This window comes from Pelecanus crispus, chromosome 10, assembly GCF_030463565.1.
Source record: "Pelecanus crispus isolate bPelCri1 chromosome 10, bPelCri1.pri, whole genome shotgun sequence".
NCBI lineage: Eukaryota > Metazoa > Chordata > Aves > Pelecaniformes > Pelecanidae > Pelecanus > Pelecanus crispus.
The window spans coordinates 5,115,476-5,139,964 of record NC_134652.1 but is presented as its reverse complement, the minus strand read 5'-3'; the positions used below and the strand labels follow the sequence as shown (position 1 = coordinate 5,139,964).

The 24,489-nt window shown below is 42.7% G+C and overlaps 1 protein-coding gene across 1 annotated transcript in view; it reads right to left on the bottom strand.

The window, feature by feature from the left end:
* The window catches only part of CPXM2 (carboxypeptidase X, M14 family member 2), a 78,950-nt gene extending 57,791 nt beyond the window's left edge, over nucleotides 1-21,159 (bottom strand). Inside the window, exon 1 of the mRNA XM_075717571.1 lies at nucleotides 20,820-21,159. Coding sequence (XP_075573686.1) covers nucleotides 20,820-21,147 — 328 coding nt within the window. The 5' untranslated portion in view covers nucleotides 21,148-21,159. The remainder of the gene's footprint in view (nucleotides 1-20,819) is intronic.
* Between the last annotated feature and the right edge of the window lie 3,330 nt (nucleotides 21,160-24,489).

Genomic DNA, 24,489 nt, shown 5'->3' with positions numbered 1-24,489 from the left:
ATATTTACAGTCTTAGGACATTTGTGGGGGGAATGTGGCCTAGCTAAATTTTGCTGTTTCGGTGACGTGATTGTGAAAGTGTGAAATTTCTGCAGATGTTCATGAGTCACACTCTGCACTTGGTATGGCCCAGCTTTTCCCTGGTAACAAGTCCATGCGTTTCAGTCTGAGTGGTTTTCTGACTTTGTTCACACCCAAAGTGTTGCTAGCTATACATGCTAGTTTCTTTTCTGGCCTGAATTCAGGCCACCAGCCCCTATGCACCCCAGATTAATTGAAGCAGTACAGGCAGATGAAGGTTTTTCAAGCACACACAGTTTGCTTTTATTTGCTTTTTCTTATAAATCCATTCCCAGGGCACTAAAAGAACAAAGCAAGCAATGTGCACTTAGAACAAATCCCCTATATAGAAGTTAAAATACTGAATTATAGTCCCAGATCATAGATCAAATAAAGGATTAAGTAGACGCCAAAATTTTCTATCCTAAGACAACATTAATTGTTCTCTAATGTTGCATCAAAGCTGTATATTTTTCTAGGACAAGCAACAAATACTGCACGGGGGTTTAAGACGTCGGGGACTTCCATCAGAAGGAAAGGGCAATATTTATCACAGCACTGCAACATACACTAATCCTTATGGTTGCTGTTGAAGATTAAAAAAAAAAAGAAAAAAAAAGCCACAAACACTTTTGGTTAGAAGCCACAAAACCCAGCTGTGTTAGAGGTCTGACCCAAAGCCTCCTTAAATCACGAGGAACATTTTCATGGGCTCTAGGTGAGGGCACAGCCTGAGTGAGGCTCCCACCAATGTTACCCATCTGGTATCTCAGAGCTGCTTTTGATGATCAGATATGCTTCTTCTGTGCAACCATCTTCTCCAGGGGCTGCCTCTGGTCCAAGGAGCTGTGTTTTGACAGACTCTTAGCCTGTTGGGGAGGGGGGTGCTTTTTAATCCTGGCTTGCTCACTAGCCACCGCTTTGTCTTCCAGGTAAACTCTCTCTTTTCCCTGCTAGGAACCTCACCAGAAGATGTGTTGCAAAAGTCTTTCATGTGTCCCATGCTACCCATGCTTCAAAAATTGAACCAGCCCGTTAGGAAAGGAGGTAGGTAGAGAGAGGTTGCAAATCACTCCCACCTGATGGCACAGGGCCAGTCCTGGACAGGGAAGGTGCCCACTGGAGTCAGAGGCAGCAGACAAGAGTGAAAGCCCTGAGGTGGTTTTAAGGCCACCAAAGTTGTGTCCTCTCCATACCTGATACCAGTGTCACACAGAACCCTCCTGTGGTGCAAAGACGCCAAACACTTCCATGCTTTCTTTACACCACCTAAACACTGTGGACCAGCTGGCAGGATCGGGCACAACAGTTACTTGAAAAGTTGCAGGGTACAGACTCTATGCAAGGGTAAAATTGTCTCTTCTCCTGCTTCCAATGTTCAGAGAAAATTCAGCAATTAAAGGCAAATAAAGAATAAATTAAGAATTATCTTGATCCTTTAGGTCAGGTCAGACATGAAACCAAACATTTCTGAGATTCAGGAAGTACAATTTTTTTTTTCTTTCATTACTTTTCACATTTTTGCTCCCTCACAAACCCAGGTTGTGGCTGGTTCTAGATGCAACAAAACAGCACATTTAGCAGGAAGATCTTCTGTTATTCCTCGCACAGCTGGAAGCAGGAGTTTCCAGAAAGCCTGTTCTCTGGGAATTTTCTGGCTAAGCTTTCAGACTCAAGAGGCTCATCTAAACTCCCGATACAGTATATATTACCTGAGCTGCCTATTGCTGCCATCGTACAGTGTCCCTAGGAGACGATGTGATTTATGACATGGACAATACAGGAGCCAAATCCCACACGCACAAAGTCAGCATGCTTGGGCACAAGAATAATTTTCCATTTTTCCCCCTGGCTCTGGTTCTTAGAATCACAGAATGGTTTGGGTGGGAAGGGCCCTTCAGAGCCCCCCCAGCCCAGCCCCTGCAGTGCCAGGGACAGCTTTAACCAGCCCAGGGCGCTCAGAGCCCCATCCAGCCTGGCCTGGGATGGTTCTGGGGATGGGGCCTCCACCGCCTCTCTGGGCAACCCCTTCCAGTGCCTCACCGCCCTCACTGTAAAACATTTCTTCCTTATAGCCAGTCTAAATCTATTCTTCTGTAGTTTAAACCCATCACTCCCTGTCCTGTCCCAACAGGCCTTGCTAAAAAGCTTGCCCCCCCCTTCCTGCAGCCCCTGTCAGCACTGCCAGGCCGCACTCAGGCCTCCCCGCAGCCCCCTCCTCTCCAGGCTGAGCACCCCCAGCCCCCCCAGCCTGGCCCCGCAGCAGAGGGGCTCCGGCCCTCGGGGCATTTCTGTGGCCTCCTCCGGACCCGCCCCAGCAGCTCCGTGTCCTTGTGCCGAGGGCCCAGAGCTGGGCGCAGGGCTGCAGGGGGGGTCTGCCCAGAGCGGGGCAGAGGGGCAGAATCCCCTCCCTCGCCCCGCTGCCCACACTGTGGGGATGCAGCCCAGGGTGGGGTTGGCTTTCTGGGCTGCCAGCGCACATTGCCGGCTCATGTCCAGCTTTTCATCCCCCAGCACCCCCAAGTCCTTCTCCACAGGGCTGCTCCCAATCCCTTCATCCCCCAGCCTGCACTGATATTGGGGGCTGCCCCATCCCAGGTGCAGCACCTTGCACTTGGCCTTGTTGAACCTCATGAGGTTCGCACAGGCCCCACCTCTCCAGCTTGCCCAGGCCTTGCCTGTGGTCCTTCTGCTCAGGGGCAAGAAGCAACCATACCCATACATGCCTGCAGCCAGCAGCCTCCTCCAGGTGGAGAGGTGGGGAGGTATGGTAACACTTGTCCATAACTCTTGCATGTCTTAAACTGGCTTCATCCCTCTTTCCCGTCTTCTCTTTAGGAGAAGAGAAAGGCAGAGGAAAGGGAGGTGCAGACAGGCACCCCAGAGTTTCTGCCTTGCTGCCCATGGGATCCCCACCTTGCTGACCTGACATGGGAAAGGATGAGGGTGGGAATCATATTGCCAACCTGGTCATGGTGTCCAGGCCATTAACAAAAGAAACGAAGCGAATACAAGCTGTATTCAGTGCGGACCATCAGCATATGGAGGCACTAAGTATCACGGTAGGCATAGCCCCAGGAAAGGTTTCCAGATGCTGGTAATACAAGGTACCCTCTCATTTGTACCCAAACCTGATGAGTCCTCCATTTTCTCTATAAAGCAATATGTGTATTTAGTTGCTCTGAAAAAGACATATTATTCCCTTTAATGACCTAAAAAAATACAGCCTGAAGAATATCATATCAATTCTTAAGTTTTTATTATGAGCTTTGACTAAGGCTGACTTCTGTGCTATTAATTTTAAAATGTCTCCTCTGATGTTTTTCTGAAGCACAGGATGAAGACTTTCTGTAATTCCAGCTAAAGCCACAAAACTGAGTACAGCCATCAAAAATGAGAACCATCCTTTTTTCTCCAGAGCCAAACAAATAGACTTAGCCAAATGATGGAGAAAAAAACTGAGACGGCACAATAGGACTGTGTATAGGACTAAAATTACCATTAAAAATGTGCATCTGTCCAATGTGTTCATGCCAGAAATAGCTTAAAATATCAAATCACTGAGGTATACTGCAAGACCAAAGTTTCTTCAATAAGAACATTAATTGTAGCCATTAAAAATAAACATTGAAACTTGGAATACCAGTAACAAATACAAAATCAAGGCAGAAAATAGCTCCTATCTTAAGATACTACCTTGGCCCAATAAATGAGACACCTTTAAAGTGTTAAAGTTTAACCACTTTAACAATTCCATTTGAGTGTGTTTTACCAAAAATAGTACAACTGCATAAAAACAGTTGTATGAGTATAAAATTGACTTATGGTGCAATTATTTTCCTCCCCCTCTGTGAAAGCTGTAGTTGCAACTTTATACAGAAGTGAATACATCCACAGTTAGGTATAGCACGTTCACTGTGCAGTTGTACAGAGTGACAGCATAGTCAGGAAATTCCTTACACATACATAACCTAGAAATTTTCCATAACTTCGGGCCCTGGAAATATACATCTACGAAGAATTCTGCCAGCTTTAAGCATTTTGCAGCAGTCACCTTTCTGGAGCAAAACAGGGATCCCAGGCAGCACAAGGGAAGTATCCAAGTGGGAGGGCATAGGAAAGGGGTTGTATATGCTCCATCACAAGGAGCAGAATTACACACCTGGGGCTGTAGTAGACCTAGTGTTGAAATACACATGAACAACTTCAGCAGTTCTCTAAAAACACCTAATTTCACTGAAATAGGTGACACCACTCCATATCACCCAGTTTTCACCTCCTCACTCTCCCTTGCACACACAGGAAGCCCACACACACAGAGCAGGAAAAACCTGCAAGATTGTAAAGGAGGTCTCATTAGTACTGATGAGCCATTAAATTTTATCGCCACTACTACAGTTAGCCCCACTCCTAAATACTAAATTTACACTTGAGAAAGACTGAAATCAGCTGCTTCCAGGTCAGCACTACTTAATGTCATTCAACTTTTAATCCAGTTAAGCTCTAGCATAGACAAAACTATTTCTTTTACTTTTCTTTAAGGTGGAAAACCTGGTGTATATGATATTGAAACAGATGCGTTAGCTTCCTTTGATGAAGCAGTCCAAATCCTAACACAAGTAAATCAGGGATGAAGAAAGAATCACTTTGCTATTCAGTTTTGGGTTTCCTAGTAGGCTGTTTAGCTTTCTCTTGGTGGGAGCCAGCAAACTTCAGAGCCAGCATGATGAAGTAGTATGAGCTATGCTTTTACGCAGCAGACAGTCATTAGTCATCTTAGCTGTGAGTTGAAATGCCATCTTTCATTTTTTCATGATTAAAACTAAAAATACACATTTACTAACAGAATGTAGAATAGATGTAGTCTGTATCTGCAGTGAGACCTAGGTGAATAGCACAGGATCACCTTGCCGAGAGTCATTCGGTTTGTGAAAAACTAATCTTTGCCATTTTTAAATCTTTCCAAAGAATATGTTGCTAATCAGAAGTGACATTAAAATTTGCCTCCTCTGCAGGTGGACAAACACATAGTTGCAAACACACGTCCACGCACAAGCCAGAAGATCCTCAAAGGCGGGCTGACCACTTCAGCAGAGATTGCCAAGCCAACCATCGTACCCCAGCACCCAGCTGTGCTTATACCCCTTGCAGATAACATCCCTCCTCCTCTCACAGCAGTAACTGTGCTGCCCGCTACGAGGAAGCATCACTGAGGGGGTGGGAACGACTGCTCAAGCTTCAGAGTTTATTTGTGAGTCGTCACCCTGCACACACTGGTCTCGGTGGCTGCCTAGCCCTCCTCCAGGTTGCACATCTGGGCTAAATACTTGACCTATATAGAGAGCCTGTGACAGGAAATACCTAAAATCAATCCAACTTGGTTTTAAAACCTTTTATAAAGTGTAAGTCTCAGTTTTATGGAGACTTGGTGTGTCTGCTCTAGCAGTGAGTTTAGACATTTATACTTTTTTTTTTTCTAAAATCACATCCGTTGTTATTATTTCATATGAAATAATAAGAGGAATGAATAAAAACAAACACTTCTCATAAAGTATAGAAGTCACCGGAGTGCCTGGAGCTGTTGCTCAGACAATGATTTCAGAAGAGAGTTGCGTGGTTACAAATAACCTGAACTCAAACCTTGCGCTCCTTCCTAACCCTGAAAAAGGAATCAGTTTGTATCTTCTAGAGCACAGTAAAAGAAAAAATAAGTTTAGTTGGCTTGTTTGCTTTTCACTTAACTATTCTTTTTGATGGACTGTTTTTTTAATTGTCTGGTTAATTCAAGTGCAGCTCTAAGAGAGTACTAAAAAGTCAAAAGCAGCTAATGCATTTAAAGTCCCAAACAGTAGAAAACTGTTTTAGTGAAGGGATGAAAAATTGGCCAAGTACACACAGAAAATAACCAGAGGTTCTTTGGATATACCCAAAAGTCCTGAAAAGCAAAAGATTTAGGAACTCATATAACAGAGCTTTCTTCTTTCCTTTAAAACACCCTACGTTCAAGCTCTTGCACCCTTGAGAAGCACCCTGAAAGCAGAGTATTTAAGAGTTCAAAGCAAAAGGAAGTAAAAGTTTAACAATTAAATCTCTAAGATTTGAGAAAATTAAATCCAGGCCTGGACTGAAATGTGACTACCCTCGTGAAAAAAAAAAGAGTCTAAAGAGCAGAGGAGTGGAATTGCTGGGGTGCAAGGAGGGGTGCAGGAGGGATGCATCCCCTTGGAACAGGTCTGTGACTGGTGTTTGGCTTCACTGTGGGGACACAAACCCCAGGGGAGCACAGGAATCCCACTGGAAAACGCACCATCTACGAAGAAATCTAAGCACAGAGCCCAGCTTCCACAGGCAAATAATTATTCCCTAAAGTAATTTCTGAAAAAGGCATGATTTTTAAGCAGCTCAGAAAACACACACACACTCTGCAGTCAAGTTCTCCCTTTCCCACATTTCACCAGCTGTGCTTCCCATGAGCTTTTGCTCAACTTCCCAAAGGATTTCAGTTTCCAGATGACTTTTTAGCTTTCAGACGTTAATTGTCAAAAAAGGCAATGGCACATACCATAGTCCATCCATTTTTCTTCCCCCTCTCTACCTGCCCTCAAGCTAGTCATGGAAAAAGCAATTTAGGAAACTAAAAAAAAAAAAAACTTTAAAAAAATGCCCCAAGACCAAGCAAGCACCAGGATTCTGTGGTTTTGAAAGCTCAGTTAATATCTTTTAAATTTTGAGCACTCAACATTTTCACAAGCGTTTGAGCTTCCTGCCCACAGAAGGAAAAATGCTAAAAATACCATGAGAAAGACATGGTTCTCGATTTTCTAATCTGATCGGACAGAAGAACTGGAGGTTCAGCAGGGAAGCTCTTATGAAGCTCCAGCTCCATGTTACAAAGTGAAGGAGCTGAAACAGTTCAAGCAAGGTTCAGACAAATATCTCAAAGTGTGGGCACCTCTCCAACTCAAATGACTGAGTGTTCAGAGGTCCTTCCTCCTTATTCCAGCTTCCTACGATCTTGCAGCTTTGTGCAGCCCGCAAAAGATTCCCAAAATTCATTCTGTCTAAACATCTCTTCTGCTTTGTTTAACAATCTAGCCCTCATCCAGCAAAGGCTCATGATCACAGGCTAAACATTTAGTAAGTAGGAGATTTCACTGATTCAAAGCTAAGTGTGTCAGAAGCTTCAAATGATATGAAATGGGAGTTATTAGTGAGTTTAAAATTGCACGTATGCATGGCTGCTTGCTCAAGTCAGAAAGCCCAAAGACCCAAACCGAAGGCAATGCACTTACCAGCCTGTGGACCCTATGAGGACTGCTCAGAAAAGTATTCAAATAAACCCTAATTTATACTACTTGCCCAGCGAGGTTTGACATCCTTTCCCCAGAGAACAGTGTCGTGCTAGCGATAGCCCGTGTTGGCACCAACAAAGCCCTCGTCTCCACTGTAAAACATGGATGTGCTAATGTGAAAAGTGCAGGCTATGATTTGGGACTTATCATTAACACAACTGCTGCCTTGGAGAGCCCATCCTCCTTCCCTCCCACAGGAGCTGGAAGTATTTAGTAAGCATAGGTATTCTGCACTAGAAAAGGCGGGGCGGGGGGGGGGGGGGGGGGGCATGGAATAGGGAAAGCTTCAAGGCAAGCTTCCCTGAGCTTAAAAAAAACCCCCATTTTTCAACTTGTTAATTTGGAGAAAAAAAATCAGATTCAGGATTAATGAACAGAGATATGGAACAGTTTTGCAGAGGAATAGGTCTGTGCTATTTTCTCTCCACTTTCTCAAAAAGCTCTGTGGCATTTTAGCTGCGTAACTCCATACTAGCATTTTTTATTCATATTTTGAAAAGTTTCCCATTCTATCCCTGTTGTAAGAGTGCAGGGGCTCTCGCTCAATCAGTCAGTATGATTGCCATTTGACTAGCATTCAAGTATCAAAAAACCCCAAGTATGTATTTGCTGTTTGCATATTATCAATATAAAACAATTCAGAGGTGTCTGCAATATTTTGTATTCCACATGCTACCAGTCTTCATCAGGATTTGGATTATTTAGAAAGTAGACCTAACAAGACTTCCCCCCCACCCTTTCATTTAATAGTTTAAAATAACACTGAATGCCTTCAGCTACTGACTGAGAACTTTGCTCTTTGTTCATTATGGACTTGAACGATTGCTTGAAGATAAACATCACTCATTTTTTTGTAGCAGTGTTTTCATATCCTAAGCAACAAGCAGTAGTTTTTCAGGCAAATTGGATCAAGAGTATATAACCGCTCATATTTTCTTCTCTTTTTAAATAAAGAATACAGTCATTTAGGCAGGGAACAGATACTATATTTTGTGATTTCAGTGACCAGATACCTCAACCCTCATTCCTCCTGGGCTGCAAGTTTGGCAACTGAGGAATTTATCCATTTTCTTCTCTGAGTCCTGTGCATCCCACCCACCTCTGGACCTCTGCAGTACCTGGACTCACTTTGTCAGCATTTTCAAAAGTCTTTGGAAGAAGACTCATAGGTTTCTGCCTCTGTATATGATCCCCCAGTCAGCTGTTCCACTACAAGATGGAAACAAGATTTTTTGAGACCCCTTTTTGTCACTTACATATATCTAATGAAATACCCAATGCAAAGGAACTGAACCAGATATCAGACACTCATCTGAGGAGCCTGCAAGTGTTTTGGACTGCAGTGCTCTGCTGGAATCCAAAAGCATCCAGAGGAGCCAGAAGAAAAAAATATCCACCAAAAGAGCTGTAAGCAATTATACTCTTTGTCTTAGCTGGGTTATGTGCTGGACCCTGGCTATGACTAGCCCTGGCTACTCCTCCTCTCCTCTCCTCTCCTCTCCTCTCCTCTCCTCTCCTCTCCTCTCCTCTCCTCTCCTCTCCTCTCCTCTCCTCTCCTCTCCTCTCCTCTCCTCTCCTCTCCTCTCCTCTCCTCTCCTCTCCTCTCCTCTCCTCTCCTCTCCTCTCCTCTCCTCTCCTCTCCTGCAGCATAAGAGCTACTGCCTCACCTTAGGGGAAGCCTCCTGCTCCAGTGGCATGCACTGAAGACTGGAGCACGTCCCATGCTGCTGGGTCACCCGCATCCTGGAGCAGATCTGGGTCCAGATTTACTATGGGAAATTCCAGCCTTCCCTCTAGCCATGTATATAGGCCATACATAACCCAGACATACTTTTGGCAGAGTTCTCGATGAATTTTTGCTTGGAATTTAAAACATGTAAAGAAAGTGCGGTTTAAATTGGTTTAAATACTCTGTGGGATAAAACTGGGTCTATCCTTTGGGGTAGAGTACTTGCCATCCAGCTTGTGATGGCAAATATAATTCTAACTGTTTCTGAAATGTTTTCTGTAACTTCTCAGTACATAAGCAATTAAGGGGAAAAAGAGAAAAAAGTTGTCAAAGGCTGAAATTTTCAGTTCTACTTTTAGGCAACTGCATGTGCAAAGCTGTTTGGTTGAAATCGAAATTTCTGCTCTAAGCCAATGTTAAATTTTTGGGAGGGTTGAAATCTGGTCTGGTGTTCAGACATCCTCTGTGATGTGTATGGGGCAAACTCATTACACTATTGAAAATGGTCTTGGGAAAAAAAGAGTTAAAGCCAAATCTGGCATAAAGGGTGGTCACAATGGTGGTGGTAGGGAGTGCTTACATCCAGATTTGAGATCTGCTCTTCTAAGATACTTTGAACTTTTCCCTTCATTTGACAGATGTTTTAGGAGGACCCTGACAGTAGAGAGCAGCCATAAACTTGTCACCATAAAACACTATATCTCTGAAGAGGAGAACATAAAACCACTCTGATTTCTGGGAAAGAATGAGAAAGATGGTTTTCAGTTGCTCCCATTGCAAACAACACCGTTCCCCAGCATACACTCAGGCAGCTTACAGTAAATCTTGGATGTGTTAGAGGAAGGAGATACTTGGCCTTGCTCTGTAGTCTCTTGTCAAATGTAACTCCCCTTGAAATGGGAGACTGTTCTGCTTTCTAAAGTTCATATGAGAAAACAGGTGAAAGGCAAATCTGAGGACAACAGAGGCTGCAGACCTCCTGAGCCCCTCCATAGGCCAAAGAAAACTCTGGAAATCAAGCAGGGACATTTGGAGTTCCCCCTCAGGTTCCCTTTTAGGTCCCAGCCAGGGAGCCAATCCAGCCAATCTCGTAGAGCCAAAAAGAAGGGAAATGCCAAGAAAAGCAGTAAATTTGTGATACATGGGAGTGTGAGGAAGAAATCATCTACAGGAAGTGCTCAAGCCCCATAATTTAAGCAAACAGATTTAGGAAGCTCTGTTAGACATTATCACATTATCTGGATGAGCTACTGAGGTCCAAAAGAACAAGCTGAACACAGGAGTCTGGTGCTTAAGCCCAACCGAGTCCCATTATAGAACAGCTGAATGCTGTACCTAGGTTTCAGCTTTGGGGCGTATGCAGTAGTGTCTTCTTCTGGATGGTGAAGATCTGTCTACCATGTACTAGGATTCAAAACTAAGCATTTGTCTTTCCACATTTCCTGAACTGATCAGTACCCTGCAAACAAGTCCAGCATTCGAGGTTCTGGGTGAAACATGGCCACCAGAAATAGCAATAGAAGAGGATGTTTCCCTTTACCTGACTTCCAACGATTGCCCAGATGGCTAAAGCACTCTCATTGCTGATGTGAAAGCACATCTCGCAGGGAAAGTTGCTGAACATCAAGGTTGTATCACAGGTGCTCTTACCCCACGCTACAGGAGATACTCCTCTTTTCATAAAGCTCAGAAGGAGCTGAATGGGGGCTGGAGAACTAAGATGAGCGTGATGCTCCAACCTAAGGGATAGGGAATGAGAAACCCTGCCCTGATGATTATTTTGATATTTGTATTAATTCCCAATGGATGAAATAGAGAAATATCAACTACAGTTTCAATCACCACTACCAAAACCATCACTATCTGTGGACATATTTCTAAGGACAGGAGCTTCTCTCTTAGATATTAATCTGTTGTCTTGAGCACAAGACTACACCTCTTTCGAAACTCCTGTATTTTTAGAAGTTTATAAATATAAAAATGCACATAACCCTTTAATATCGACTTCATGAAGATTTAAGTTGCTTTGTTAGTTGAACTTAGTCCTTGAGAATGACATTGATTATAGCAGAATAACGCTATTGCCAGGTACACACCTCACATAACACACAAGCAGCCCAAGGCTGACGTATAGTCATACAAGAAGTCTGTCAGGCAAATCATGCTAATGAAAAAAAAGAGAAACCCCCAACCAGATCTTTAAGTGATTAACCAAAAAAAAAGAGTGCTAAATTAATCAGGTACACTATTCACTTTGAAAGTAATATGTAGCTAGAAACTACAGAGCAGTTATACTGTGTAGCAGAAAAAAGTAAAAGGAAGTGTAAGCTGCCCGTACATGAACTATGTCTAATTTATGTATACAACAACTTTTATTACATTCCGTGTTTGGACTGAACTGTTGGATGCAGCAGCAAATTTGCAAATACAGCATCCTGCTAAGGCTTTTGTGAAAGCAGGAGTAGAACTGTATTATTTACTATTATTTACAGACCTGTACATTTACAGGATTCCCACACTGTAAATAACCACAAATAAACAGAAGATTAATACTGTATCTGGGTGCTTTCCCTACTAAATCAGATATTCAATTCACCCATGAACAATAGTTACTGGAAGTCACTGTGGTCTGCTGAAGCTTGCCAACTTTTTTGCGATTTTTTGCAATATCAAACCCCAGTGGACCCAGTGTGGTGCAGCCCCACCCAGACCATGCAACACAGGTTTGGGGCTCACTCATGTGTCAGAATAGGAAATCATTCACTCTTCCTAATCCAAGAGTAAAGCGTGTTCCTTCAGCTCTGACATATTAGTAGCATCTCATATAATTTTTTACAAGACATTCTTGTAAAATATACTTTGCAGTGTATTGGGCCGGATTCCCATTTATAAGACTGCTCCTTTAAACACCCCTCCAGAATCAGAAAGTCACTTTAAAGCCTGTTTTTGTTTAGAACAATGATGTAGATGACTGTGGCAATAAGGAATGGAATGCTTATTTTTCCTCATCTCCATTTAACCTATAATAACATGGTACAAATCCATGCTTGCCAATGCAAGTATGTTACCCACCAGAAGGGAACTATTTTTTGTCCAAAAGAGGACTTAGATATCTGTCAGCAGACTCACCAGGCTATCCTTTGTAATTTAATTCAAACAGGGCTAGAGAGATTAACAGCTCAACCCAAGTACTCCAAAGATGCTTTAAATGATCCCCACATACTTCCTCTGATATTTTCATAGGCACTTTGACTCTCAGAGTCACCATCTGGCATCTCTTCATTCCCCCTCTTGTTTTTCTCACCTTTCTTTGTTGGCATTTTTAGCTATGGGTAGAAAAGAGAAACAGTTTTCCTTTTACACCTGTCAAGATGATTTAGCACTGCCTGGTGACTGCACGAAGAGCAAAATGCCTTGCTCCTCTCTGATGGTGCTCCATCCCTTCCAGCACAGAGCAGACCCCAAGTACCCTGTTCTTCCCCACACTGGGATCATAAAACCACAGGGGAATGGAATCATAAATGTTCCTTTTGCTGCGCTACGTGGAAATAAGAAATGTATTTGCCTCAGAAGTAATGAATTACCATTGCAGTCTATTTCACTAAGGGTTTAATGTAGGCGGTTTGTGTTACTTGATCAGCTATGCGAAAACCCCACCACACACCTTTGAAAGTCAACAGATATAGCCAGAGAAAGGCTTTCCAAGGAGCTAGGGAACTCCCTGAAAGAGGTAGCTGTGGTGCTGAGTGAGCACAGCATCATCTGTGGCTCAGGAAAAGAAGTGCCCTTTAGCAAAATAATCAGACAGCAGCAGTGTTAGGTACCTGTCTTGGGGCTGGCCACAACGTCTTCTAAATGCCCTTATTCCATTGTCCATGCACTTTATTCTTGCTTAGAATCATAGAATCATAGAATCATAGAATCGTTTAGGTTGGAAAAGACCTTTAAGATCATCCAGTCCAACCATTAACCTAACACTACCAAGTCCACTCTAAACCAATCAAGGGTAGACTAGACTAAACCATGTCCCGAAGTGCCACATCTACTCGTTTTTTGAACACTTCCAGGGATGGTGACTCCACCACTTCTCTGGGCAGCCTGTTCCAATTCTTGACCACCCTTTCCGTAAAGAAATTTTTCCTAATTTCCAACCTAAACCTCCCCTGGCGCAGCTTAAGCCCATTTCCTCTCATCCTATCTCTAACTACTTGGGAGAAGAGACCAACACCCACCTCACTACACCCTCCTTTCGGGTAGTTGTAGAGAGCGATAAGGTCTCCCCTCAGCCTCCTCTTCTCCAGACTAAACAGCCCCAGTTCCCTCAGCCGCTCCTCATAAAGCCTGTGCTCCAGACCCTTCACCAGCTTTGTTGCCCTTCTCTGGACATGCTCCAGCACCTCAAGGTCTTTCTTGTAGTGAGGGGCCCAAAACTGGACACAGTATTCCAGGTGCGGCCTCACCAGCGCCGAGTACAGGGGAACAATCACCTCCCTGCTCCTGCTGGCCACACTATTCCTGATACAAGGCAGGATGCTGTTGGCCTTCTTGGCCACCTGGGCACACTGCTGGCTCGTGTTCAGCCGGCTGTCAACCGACACCCCCAGGTCCTTTTCGGCCTGGCAGCTTGGACATGGATAGTGTGTTAAGGCAGGTTACTGAGAAGTAACTTCTACACTGGAGATGTGACTGCACAGATATGATGGCCATGACCATCCCTGAATGAAATCCCACGGAAAAATGAAGGAAACTTGAATGCTGTCTTTGATTCATGGCCTATTGAATTAAATAGGACCGAACTGTCCATTAAGGGAGCTCCCAGGGACAGAAAGATTAAAGGTGATTGTCTGTTTCTAACATGAGTGATTATTCCAATCATCTGTTTTCTCTTGGTGAATGTTTGTTTGAGCTGAGTAAAGGCTATGGAGTGTTTTGCATGTGTAATCACTGGATTTTAAAAGGCAAATAATTTTGGCTACATCAGAGCTTTGCTTGTTCCTGTTTTCCTTGAGTACCCGAAAACCTAATGTTAAAGGCACATATTTATATGTTCATTTCAAAAAGCCTTGCTTTATAAAACTAGCAGTACCACAAGGCATAACCTCACCAGAGGCCTGACAAGAAGACCAGATCTGATGCATCCTTTGCATAGGAATAATACAAGTACAAGGACCCACTATATGTGAATATGACAATCAAAGCTCAGCTCTGTACCCAGACAACAAATCTGTTGGTAGTCTGCTTTTTACACAGACAATGAATTGGGCAAGCCTCAAAAATCCCAGGAAGAAAAGGCTCAGATGTTGAAAATTCAATAAATTGCTGCTTCTGCACCGCACCTTCCACTGCTTCGTCTTTTTGACAGATTCTAAATTCACAGAGCTGACAGAAGTCTTCATTCCAAACCCAAAAGAAATAAGTGAAATTTGATTGTGAACCGTCAGATTGACCTGTCTAGCCAGCTCACTGAACAGAGAATAACATTAAAAACCAAGAATGAAATCAAATAATGAGTGACTCGTAATATGTTGCCATTTCAGGAACAAGTCTAGACTCAGGTTCATACTATTAAAATCTATTCAATGAAACCATCCTTTTTTTAAAGAGGTATTCTTCTCACCTTAAAAATTAGTTTGAATTCAGAGAAGACTGCTAGGAGAATTATCATAAGAAACTGTTTTCTCCAGCATAATCAAATGTGTTTATTCTGATTTTTTTTTTTCTCATGTTGCGTTATTCATTGAAGCAATCCATATTCATGGATAAGGAAAGATGCTAATCAAAAAGGTTTGGCCAATTTGGAGGGCATTGCTCATTATTCATTCTTAGTCATCCTTTTTCCTCTTTTGTTGTGACATTCTTTAAAGGATGGGCTCTTAAATGGAACAGCTATGTTACATTTCGTTATTCTACGTATTTGTAGAAGTGCTGAGGAGAAAATAGAAGCTGGTAGATGAAAGAAAGCTCATTAAAAGCCACATGTTTTCATCTTTGCTTGTCACATCTGGCAATTAGGACGAGATACAGGTCATATTAAAATTCATGGGATATGCACCTAGGGCCAATGAGTTCATTCTTACAAGTTGGTAGTATAAGAAGTTTAAGCAAAAGCTTTAAAATTACAATCTGTATTCTAGGTCACAGGAGCGCTCCATTTTCTCTGGGCTTCTCAGGAATGGAAGCCAGCTATAAAGTTTAAGAGAGAGGATACCAATGCGCTAGAAAGCAGCAGCACTGGTAATTACCCAGCACATGGGTAATTCTATACTTATTTCTTCTTAGTTTCTGTACGAGTCGTTTCTCACTGAATAACCTTCACTTAAATACCAGCCCATGTACACAGTCATCCCCCAACCTTCATTCTACCCTCTGATTCAGTTCCCTAACCCAAAAGCCTGTTTCCTGTGAATCTCTTTTGTATTTCCAGCTCCTGCCCCGTTTCCCTTCACACTTTCCCTCTAAGTTCCCTTGACACGCTGCTGAAAGCCACTGCTGGCTCTGCTCCCTGCCGGGCCCACGCCAGTCACCCGCCCCGCCTGGCTTTCAGCCCTTGCACTCCACTCAAAGGCACCTTGCCAATGTTTCTAATGACTTCTTCCTAGCCAGAGCTCTGAGGCATTACCCATCTTCAACAAGCCAGCAAAGTTCAACACGCTGGACTTCAAACTTCTTTGGAAAGCTTTGACTTCGATGACTCCCTTTGCTCCTAGACTTCCTCCTAACTCTCTAGGTACGCCTTCAGCCTGCCTGTCTGTTTTTAGTCTCCCACCTTTCCGTCTTTGCTCTAGCTAATCCCATCCAAACCCACAATTTTGGCAAGCTATGCTGATTCACAGGCTACCTTTTCCTTCTATGTTCTCTTCTGTTCTAGCTGGAAACCTGGTGTATCTTGGTGACCTCTTCTTAAGTGCTTTCAGCTATCAGTTCAATGTCTTATATATCACTCTCTCCTACCTCCTGCCTAGTGAACAAATTCACCACTCAAATGCCAGTAACACCATAAACTTGTCATGTTTTTAACTCTGCACTCTCTTCAGATCTTCATCGTCATTTTACAACAAAATCTTGCTGGTTTTCCCTGAGTAACATCTCTATGATTCAGCTTTTCCTCCTTATTCACTCATTGATGTCTCCCCAAGCCTTCATTATGTCATATCTTGATAAACAACTCAATTAATGTACTATCAGTCTATTTTTATACATTCAAAGTCTTTCTGCAAGATAGTTTTCATGGTTGCTTGCATTGGTCATTTTATCCTCTTTTTGCCTTCCCTCACTGACTCCTTGTCAGACACTGGAAGTGTTCAAAAAATGGGCAGACGTGGTACTTGGGGACATGGTTTAGATTCCTAGTTTTAACTTTCATTATAAATGATCCAGCCACCAAGCCAGGAAACATGAAATTGCTACTCTGCCCTGAATTGGTTTAGTGGTGGACTTGGTAGTGTTAGGTTAATGGTTGGACTGGATGATCTTGAAGGTCTTTTCCAACCTAAATGATTCTATGATTCTATGATTCTATGACACCTGGTCCGATGAGATCCTGACCCATCCAAGAGATTCCTGTGCCCTACATAAATGAAAAAAACCCACAAACCAAAAACCTTAAGGATTACATTGCTGAACAGGTGGCAACATTACACAAAAATAAACAAATACAGGGCGAGTAAACAGTGATGCATCTGAAGAGTTTCATTAAGCCTGGGGAAAGCAACAGATAAGAGAAGACAAAGGAAATCATGCCTACTACACAGACATGTACATTGGATTGCACAGAGAGCAAACACTGGAAGACCCATGAAATACAGAATACATGTGCACTAAAACCCTTTCTGAGCACTGCCATATAAATAAACATCACTCCTTTACTTTCTAAAGGCAGTCAGAATTGAGGTAGGGCCAGAACAAGAACTACTGTAACAAGTATAAGTTTTGTAAATCAAATCAAAATAATTACAGATTTAATTGTGGCAAATTTGGGTGCAATAGGATTGACAGTGGGAACAGTGCAGTCATGACCCAGAACAATGTGCAGCACTGAGTCAGCCCCATAAACCTCTCAGTGCATGCAGACAGACCCCCAAAGCATTTGTAGGGGTCTGCCCCACAGATGGTACCTGAGGCGGCATATATGCATATATTAAACTCCATTAAAGGCCTCATAAAAGAAAAACATTGATGTTAACAAGACTCTTTCCGCTGATTTGAATGGGCTTTGGACAGAGGCCTGAATAAACAAGGATGGAATTAGAAAATGGAAATATGTATGTACAGAAACCTGTCAATCCAACTGTTTACCTTCCAAGGATGACCTGGTACCACTTCATTTATGAGTCATTTAAAGGGCAAGGAGGCAGACTAATATTTTTAACTGTTATCTGAATCGAGTATTTGCAAATATTGATTCTAATAATACTTTTTTAAAGAAAAACAAACATTGCAACCCCACTGGCATCAAGAGGGTTTCTTTCTACGTGAATATTTCACAGATTGAAAATATCTATATTCTCACCACCTTCAGTAATTAGCTTAAATAATTCGAGTCTCTGTCATCTGTTATGTGCCGTGTCCTTCAGACTGCTATGTTTGATTTCAACTTTGATTCAAAGCTTGGGCTGATCAGTACCAGCTGCTCAGCCAAAGGGCAGATCACACGTTCCTGTTCCTCCGCTTTCTTCATCCCAGCTCCCAGCCAGGCTATTGTTTGTTACAATTAATTAATCCCGCATGCCCGGCTGCCAGCAAGCTTCACAAAAAGCAAATTTTTGTATTTACTGCCTGTCCAATAAATTAATTCCAGTTCTGGATATATGTTTAAACACATCAATGTATACATATATATATCCAACACAGATTTACACACCCAGATTTATAGTTACTATTCATGGATATCTGTTTGGCAACTGCTGTTATCATTTCTAGCTGTCCTCTTAACAGGCCAAACGTGAGAAATTATAGGTATGTATTATTATTTAGGCATCTCAGTGAGGGGCCAGATTTTCAGATCTTCATTTCAAACTGATCCCCAGTGACATGGTGACATGGCACTAAGCATTGGAGTCACTGCGCTGGGCAGGACCTGGCCCTTGCCTGCCTTTGGGAGAGGAGAAAGGAGAAATTTAGAACATTATAGCCAGAACTTTTAACACTGTCTGCGGTTAAAAGTGCCTGAAACTTTCTGCTAAAAACCTCCTGGGTTTGCTTACATCTTTAACAAATGGCAACCATTCTCTTTGTTGGGTGTTTGCTTTACGGCTTATTATGGCTATTTCAGTTAAAATAGTTCAGCTGCTCCCGAGAAAATACACTGCATTTTCCCATATTAAAGTAAGTCTAACAACCAGTTTGTTGAGTTGGTGTCAAGTCTTCATGTGCTGGAGCAAGGAGTGAAAGTTTGGTGGAGGGGATCAGTTGTTTGTTGCAGCTCTGGCTATTTTTTTAAAAGCTTATAGGCTTTAAAACCTCTTGTTGCATGTGGCTGGTGAAATCTTGCAGCTTGGTAGCTCAGTGGTGTCAAAAGAGTGCATGCCTGCTGTGGAAGGAGGGACTGAGCTATTTCCAGCTGCTTTTGGTGGTGCATCATGAACCTCTCCCGTGCTCGCCTTGTGCTTGGCCATGCCGAGGAAGAGGAGGAGGCTGAGGAAGGACCTCACCTGACTCAATGCAGAAATAAAATGACTCCCTGGACTCAGACAGTCAGGTAGGGTGGAAAGTAAAAAGCAGTAAATTAGAAGATGAATCTTGTGCAAGTCAATTGGCTGGCACACAATGGGGTGTTTTCTGGGGCAGGTTTGACGAGGTCTTTTTTTCCCCTTTCTAATTCCATAATTTCCTGTATAGAAAAATGAATGTGATTCCATTTGTAAAATCAAACATTCTTAGGAAATGACCAAATTCAGACTGCCTCTAAGACCTCAGTATGCTCCCTGGCAGGTCAGCAGTGTAATATATTTTGAATTTTGTACTGCTGTGTCTACAGTGCATAATCCAAACCCGGTTTGGAAGGGATGGGTGCTCCACAATGATGGAGGTAGCTACTGGTACGGCTGCTGCCTTCTCTGCACGTGGAAGGTGCTCAGTGCAGTGGGTGGGGAACGAGGAAGATGCCTGTCTGTAAAGATAAATGAACATTGCCCTCACAGATTGGATGCTATCCTCATCACTGTCATGGTGCTCCATGTTTGGTGGAGTATGTGTGAAGCCATGGTGCTGGGGAAATTGAGAAAAAGCCAATGGGGAAGGTGAAAGCAGAGCTGAACTGCAGCACATCCCACTGCAGGCTGGAAATCTGTAATGCCTCCATCACACCGAAGAAGAAAAAGCCTGGTACCTAATTAAGTAGCTTTAAAATCCATGTGTTGCCTGTGGTTAGATGATAAACTTAATAAGCTGGGGATGCTGCTGGCCCCGATGGAGCCAAGGGCACAGATGTCCCGTGTCCCTGCTCCCCTGGACAAGGTACATTTGCTGTCATCCCTGATTTCAGCTCTGAGTTACACCAGCAATCCAGACTGCCTGTCCCACAGACGGTTTTCCAGGTTTCAGAAGTGGTATTTTCTTGTCACTATTAATTATCATAAAACCTCACATCTTTGCTAATCAAAGGCTAATTAATTTCTGTTGGTGTTAACTTTAATTGAAAAGCCTTTGTTTACTATCTGCTAGACATAACTGGGAAAAGTTAATGTCACTCTGCAACCCTTGATGCTCTGTTTTGCTGTACTGCATGTATTAATGGCTCTAAATTGCAAACTCTGTGCCATATGCTCCAGCTGTTAACATTAAAATTTCCTTCTGAAGTAAAGGGGAGTTCAGCTGTAGGGGAGTGGGATTTGGCCCCAAATTTTACAACCCAAAAGTTCATCACATGGGCCAAACTCACTCCTAAGTGTCCCAAACCAGTAAAGCACCTACCATGCATTCGGGAAACACGGGAAGAAATTACTCTTCTTTCAGGGGGGTGCAATTAGCTCTTAATGGGAACAATTGGATGGTAAAAGCTGATCAAGTTTCTGCAAACTTTAATAATTGCATATTTTCATCCAGTCAAATGCAGAAAATGGCATTAAGGGTGGCCTTTTTTATTATAAGGCATTTTTGCTGCTGTTTAACTTCTTGATTTTACAGGTCAGGAATTAAACTGATCTTGTTATGGCTTAGTCATTTACAGGAAGATCTTTGTTTACATCTCTTCCTCTGGAGGGCTTTAAAGTGAAACCTCAAAGAAATTCACAGGTTTATAAGTAAAATTAATTCAGGTACCTGTCTTACATTAAAATGACAAGGGGTGAAGTAGGGTGTCACCATATACAATCAGCTTTTACTATGGCATTTGTGTCTCTTCTTTTGCTTATAGACCAGCAGCTTTAACAGCAAGCCAGTTGTCAAGTGTAATTAAGAAGGAAAAGTCCATATATTAACCAGAATGCAGCATAATTAATACATTACCACTCTGAAATCTTTGTACTTGATGAGGAAAGGGTTAAAAAGCCTATAAAAGCTCTGTAGATCTGTTCGGTGGGATATTAAAAATTAATGGGTTGCCATCGTCATCACCACGAGCACATTTATTGTTATTATTACCAAGACTGCCATTAACTGGATATTCATTAATGCTAAAAGTCACAGTCAGCATGAGATTCAGCAGACTCCAAGCTCTGGAGGAGGAGGTGGAAAGTTACCTGGTGGAGTTTCAAGAATGGCTTTTCCTTTTTTGTTGCTTTTCTTCGGTTTTAACTCTTTCCTGCTCGGTTTGAACCCTGGGTGCTCCTCTGTCTCTGCAGCACGGATAGGTCCTTCCTCTCCAGGTTGCTCCGTGAAAGGAAAAAACTCTTCACCGGGATATGGAAAGGAATAATAATGATCCCTGTTGCTAATCTCCTGCAGGTAATAATCCTGATCGTCCATGGGTACAGCTCGGGACACATCCCCCAGCAATGCCAGCCCAAAGGCGTAGAGAGCGAGGCAGAGTTGAGAAGAACATGAGCCTTTCTTGCTAAGGGCAATCATTATCGTTTGCTTTTGCAGAAATCTCCTCTGCAAGTCCCAGAACTTTATTTGGAAACAGGGAAAACAGAGAGCCTTGGCAGCTGGCAAGCCCCCCCCAGGAGACGCAGAGGGCTAAAGGAGCCTGCCTGCGAAAAGCGCCTCCGCTTTGGGCTAGTTTTGCAAAAGTTGCGAGGAGCGCAGTGGGATGGAGGGCTGCGGAGGGAGGGGGCAGGACGGGGATGCATGTGATCGTCGGGCTCACCAGCCAGACAGACGGACAAGCGCTCCGCTCCGCCGGCATTTGGCAGGTGGGATCTCCAGCACGGTTAGCTTGCTGCTTTTCCTCTCCTGCCTTTCTTTTTTTGTTGGTGGTGTTGCTGCTTTCTTCCAAAACCAGAGTTACTAGACAGTTTCACCTAAATCCCCTAACAGTTTCTTCAGTCTTCCCGCACGCAGCTAATCCGAGAGAGCACTTATTCAAAGAAAAGTAAACTTGGCAGCCAGCCTTCGCCTCCCAGCCGGCGTACAAAAGCGTTTCCCTCCCCCAGGAGACCCTGTGCAGATACGGGTGGGCACACAGAGCCGGGAATGAGCCCTGCCCGAGCCTGGCAGGCTTCATCTGCCTGTGCTTTGACCCTGGGCATACATGAAGATACGTGTGCTGTGGATCTATGGTAAATAAGCCTCATTCCATATATGTTGTGCTATATTCCCTTTCATGGTATGTTTTTTTCTTTTTTGCTTTTACAAATGTGGGATCCCTCTCCAGCACCGAGCTCAGCCTCCCTTGTTTATATTAGTTTAAACATATATAAGTTATATACAGTTTATATGTAACTTAGTTTAGATATATATTTTTTTATATATATATAGTTTACATATATATGTTTTTATATATATAGTTTATATATAGCTCATATATCTCAACACATAGCGTGTGCCAATTTATGAGAGGCTTCTCCTAGGGTATATAGGAACTCCCTGGACTCAACCCAGCTGAAAACCAGGAAGATATGTTTCATCGGTGGCCCTTTTCCCCCCCTCTTTTTGGAATGATCCTGACTTCTGTTCTCTCTGAAACATCTTCTAAACAGATTAGGATGTACTCTGCTAGCAGCTGCACACATGCGACCCAGTGTCGTTCATGGAATCAATTTGTCTGAGAATAAAATCTTATCTTTCATCTTTTTCATACCTCTAAAATAACCTTTGGTGCTGAAGGAAATGTGCAGCAGTTGGCTCGCATGAAATATGAATCCTTACTCCCGTGCTGAAAATACCAGCTTATGTTTTCATCATGTATATTGTATTTCTCCCCATTGTCCAGTCATCTAAGAGAAAGTATTACAGCTGTTACCCCACTCCTTATTCTGCCTTTGCAATCACATTTCATGTGTGTCTCTCATAACTTTATTACCATAATAAGCATAATTTCATATCTCAGTACCTATATCTTTTGGTATATTTGGGTTGCAGACTGTGGGTGATCCAGTCCCATATATTTAATGATCATCCTTGCTTTCTTAGTCACTATCTCAAAAGCAATTTAGTGATTATGTTGTGTCCGTTGTCATTCTTTTTTGACAAATTAAAATATGTTTTTCGCTAGCAATTCTATTTTCATTCTTCAGCTTTACATTTTTTTCAACCTGAAAATTATGACTTTTTCTATTTTAAATATAGGAATTTTCATTTTCTAAAACTAGAATAAAAGATACTTTGCTTTTTCACTGATGTACTCAATTAGAATTTTTTTTTTTAAATCCTTTAATGGAAAACTGCTTCACATCAAACTTTTCAGACAGTTTTATCTGGAATAGATGGCTTTGTCACCTTTGGCACAGAGTGTGCAGTGACTGGCTGAAGTGTGGGAGCTAAGACCCACTGGATACAGTGTGTGAAACAGACTGCTTGTTCTCTGTATTCAGGGGCAGGCTGAATATCCTGGATATCCCGTCTTAGCGATTTCACAGATGTTCTTACTTTGTTTTCCCTTTCCAAAGTATCGAGTCCTCTCCTCCCTTGGTCCTAACGTCTGAGGGCAGAGCACAAGCTACAGAAAATGTCTGTAATTTTGTTACCGTTTGCAGCACAGTCACTCTTTTGCAAACATTGTGGACATTCAAGACTTCTCCATGACATCATTAATGACCTATTTTTTCAGTAACTAAAGGAGTTTTAGCTGCAAATTATTATTTAACTCATTGCAATGGTCGAAGAAGGATACATAGAAATGGAAGAGGATTTACATTTCCAAGCATAACAAGAAGTATTTTCATAAAGTATAGAGTCAAATGTACATTAATTAAAGACCTGAGGAATGCAATTTGGGGGAATTTTACATTATTTGCTTTTGGCAGCTTTATATGTGTACATTTCAATAATGTATGTGTATAAACATCATGTCTTTTCTTTCACATAGAACAGTCTGGTTCTATAAAATAGTACCTTGTCTATAAAGAGACAACTGGGGGGGGGGGTGTGTCTCTAATTTATCCTATATACTATAACAATGTGTCATATTGGATTTGGACCTCTTTAATAGGTGGTTATGCATAGTAGCTGTATATATGTTGATGTGTGACTGTAGTTGCATGCAGTATAGCAGCAAAAATCTTCTACCAATACCAGTCCTGTAGTTATTTAACATATGTAAAAAAATACATTTAAGTGACACAAATACCCACCCCAATGTTACCCAGATCACTCATCACAATGCCTTATTATCCGTGTACCCAACAACTCATTGCTCTATGTTCATGTTGTTTAAGTGACGTGTTGGTGGTAAAACTGGGGGCCAAATCATGTGCCAGCAGTGTTTCATCTCATTCTTTCATCTCACCCCTAATAATCTCTGGATTTGCTGGCAGATTACAAACAAATGCATCAAAGCAGTGAAGATCTCGGTGAAGTTTCCATGCACTGCAGTTAGCTGAGAGGCCCCGCAAGGGCCTCCGCACGAAGTGAGCTGAGGTGAAAAGCCACCACATGGGCTTGCACGTTGCTGGAAACAGGAGAAGCCATGCCTGAGCGTGCCTCTGGGGACACGCGAGCCAGAAGAGAAGCTTGGTGAGGAATTTGTGCTCAGCCATGAAGACGTACCCAGAAGGACACATGGAGAGATACAAGGAGCGGCAGGTTTGCTTGCACACCTCCACTTCTGCAGGTAAGAACTTTGCAGAACTTCAGGCAGTGCCATACCCATTCCTGCACCTCCCAGTCGCCACAAATAGCTCACTCGTTTCGCTCCTTGTGTACTTACCTTAAGAAAGGTTTATTCACCCAAACACACCTATCGATATCTATCCCTAGGTCTCGTCCTGTGTCAATAACCAGCTCCCCTATATTTCTTTCTCCTGAATG